The sequence below is a fragment of the Salvia miltiorrhiza genome, chromosome 3 (genome assembly GCF_028751815.1).
Source record: "Salvia miltiorrhiza cultivar Shanhuang (shh) chromosome 3, IMPLAD_Smil_shh, whole genome shotgun sequence".
Classification (NCBI taxonomy): domain Eukaryota; kingdom Viridiplantae; phylum Streptophyta; class Magnoliopsida; order Lamiales; family Lamiaceae; genus Salvia; species Salvia miltiorrhiza.
Window position 1 is genome coordinate 6,176,016 of NC_080389.1, and position 3,091 is coordinate 6,179,106.

The window sequence follows — 3,091 nt, forward strand, 5'->3', positions numbered from 1 at the left end:
TGATATATATTTATATATATATATATATATATATATATTCATAATAAAGTATATATATAAAAAATATTACTAAGATTTTATCTTAATATCTAAATTAATACAACTAATCAAATACTAGTTGAATATCAAAGAAGAATGCAGATTGTCTACAAGACTACAACAAAAGAACCATTTTTTTCGAGAAAATGTATATTTTTGGAGGGATGTAGGGCTTTTAATAATAATAATAATAATAACAGTATCACAATGAAAAGTGTTTTCCTATTGGTTTTTTAAAAAAAGTGTTTTCCTATTAACATTTAATAGTGCAACACTGTTAAATGTTTATTAACAATTTGTACCAACTAACTCTAAGGCTGGAAAAGAGATCTTAATCAAAGGTGTAGCCCAGGCTATTCCTTCTTATTGTATGGTTATCTTCTCCTTACCTACCAGTTTAACAGACGATATGGAAAGACTTATGAATAGTTTCTGGTTAAGGGTGGAAATGGCCGTGGCATAAATTGGATGAAATGGGATCCCTTATGTGTTGACAAGCAGCTGGGAGGTCTCGGTTTCAGGAGCCTGCAACTCCTTAACTTGGCGTTGTTGGGTAAGATGGGGTGGCGGCTTCTGGAGGATCAGGATGCTCTTGTTTGTAGGATTCTCAAGGCGAAGTACTTCCCAAATGGCGATTTTCTTACTGCTCGGGTAGGTCACAGCCCAAGCTTCACGTGGCGTAGTATCATCTCTGCTCAAGATTTAGTCAAGAGGGGTGTTTGATGGAGAATTGGAGATGGGAGGACAGCCCGAGTTTTTGAGGATCCATGGCTTCAGAAAGATGATTGCTTCCGAGTTTCTGCTATGTGTCCTCCGGGATTTGATGGAACCTGCGTCTGTGACCTTATGAATCCGACTACGGGCAGTTGGGATACGGAGCTGCTGCATGACCTTTTGGGCGACGCTGATGCCCAATCTGCTCTTGGCATTCCCCTTAAGTCCAACCTGGGCCCGGACAAGTTGGTGTGGCACTTTGAGGAGAAAGGAAGGTATACTGTGAAAACGGCTTATAAGTTGGCGAGCTCACTCACCCTTGATGCTATGTATAGTGTTGACGGTCTTTGGAACAAGCTGTGGAAAGTCAAAGTCCCTCCCAAGGTACGGAACTTTCTTTGGCGAGCTGCTCGTAACAATCTCCCCTCTAAGGAGCAATTGTTATCTCGTGGAGTCGTGGTTGGTGGAGAATGTGAAACTTGCAAGACTAGCATTGAGAACCTGTGGCACAAGTTTTCTTTTGCCCGTTTGCGGAGGCTTGCTGGAGCGCAGGCAACTTACAGCTGTTTATCCATAATCTCACGGACAACAATGATTCTTTTATGTCGGCCCTCTTCCAGATTATTGGGGGTAGCAATGAGGAGTTGAAAGCAAGGGTTTGCATGGTAATGTGGCAAATATGGAAGGATCGAAATGGTGTCATTTGGAAGGGTGTCCTCCCTTCCCCAGGTCGCTCTACCTCTCTGGCGGCTGAATGTCGGGTGGAGTGGCTGTTAGCACGGAGGAAACGAACTGCACAGAATCCCCAGGCGCCCCCTGCTACCAGTATTGGAATTGTGATTCGTGACCATGAAGGGCAGTTCATGACTGGTAAATCCCTTCGTTTTCTGGGACTTCATAGGGTGGAAGAAGGCGAGCTTATGGGAATTAAAGAGGCGCTGTCGTGACTTAAAGAACTTGGTCTTTTCTGCGGTCGGTTGGAGTCTGATTAATTGCAAGCGTGCTTGCGAGGCGATTGTTTCGGGTGAAAGGAATATTTCTGAGGTGGGAGTCTTGGCTGCCTTTTGCCGTAAGGAACTGTTGTCGATGCCGGACCTTCAACTCTCTCATGTTAAAAGAGAACGTAACACTATTGCTCATTTTCCAGCAAAGATTGCGAGAGATTTACCTTCACAACATGTTTGGAATGAACCCCCGTTGGCTGTGGAGGGTCATTTCCATTTACCATGCACTTGTGATCAATAAAGTTCTCTCCCTTGCTTTTCCGTCAAAAAAAAAAATAAAAAAATAAAAAAATAAAAAAATTCTACCAACTCAAGTTTTTAATAAAAAATCATTTTTCTCAGTTTCACATACACAATCTACAATTCAATTCACTTACATAATTTTTATGTTTTATCAATGACCCACTTAAAAACTTTAATATTATATATTGAAATTGTATTTAAAAAATTATACAACCACTAAACAATTTTAACAACCGATCGAAGCCTTAATTTAAATATTTATTTTCTTTTTTTCCCTAATTTGATTGTCTTTTCTTATGACCGATTACCAATGGTCGTGAACAAATATAGTCTAAGATATTTTTGTATTTTTTGTTTGTTTTATTAAATCCTTATATTTCAATAATTTTTAAAAAAGTACTAGTACTATTTTACCAGGTAATCAACCCTTAAATAAGTTCCAAAATAAAATATGAATAAATAGGTAAGTTTATTAATTCAGTTCAATATATTTCCGTTTTATGTCATGGATTCAGTTTCAATATTTCAAACAAGGCATAAATGGTAGCGCAGAGATAAAATCAAAATTAAATTAGCTGATTAGGGCATCGAAATTCCATTTACCGCCAGTTCCTATTTCCCCAAATAAGGGCGATACGGCGTCGTTAGGATCCAAAATTTCACCGTCTCCTTCGCTAAAACCCACTGAATAAAATATAAAATAAAAAAATTGCAGCGCAAATTTTCTGCAAGACGTTAATTTTGATCCAAGCAGATACAGTGATGGTTGATGAAGGAGAGGTTGAGAAGAAGGATGAAGAAATTGTTGATGTAGAGGAAGAATTTTCTGACAATTCAGCTGAAAATAATAATGATGAAGCTGAAGAAGAGCTGGAAGAAGAATCTCATTCTGAGGTAAAGTTTGGACCCGTTTTGATCAGAGTATCGTCTCAGTTTTTGTCAATTCCTAATTGTTTCCTGCATCTGGGAAGTGTGGCCGAGTTGTACGTTTTGCATTGGGGGTTGTACCTTCACCACCCTGTGATCAATTTTCACAGTTTTGTTTATTTGTGATTAAATGTAGTGCCTTTACCTCCCATATCACCTGTTTC

General features: G+C 38.9%; 1 protein-coding gene across 1 annotated transcript; it reads left to right on the forward strand.

The window, feature by feature from the left end:
• Nucleotides 1–597: 597 nt before the first annotated feature.
• On the forward strand, nucleotides 598–1,700 carry LOC131018204 (uncharacterized). Its single transcript, XM_057946929.1, has 3 exons — nucleotides 598–690; nucleotides 817–1,305; nucleotides 1,374–1,700. Exons 1-3 carry the CDS (start codon nucleotides 598–600, stop codon nucleotides 1,698–1,700), a joined length of 909 nt encoding a protein of 302 aa, XP_057802912.1.
• Nucleotides 1,701–3,091: the final 1,391 nt, after the last annotated feature.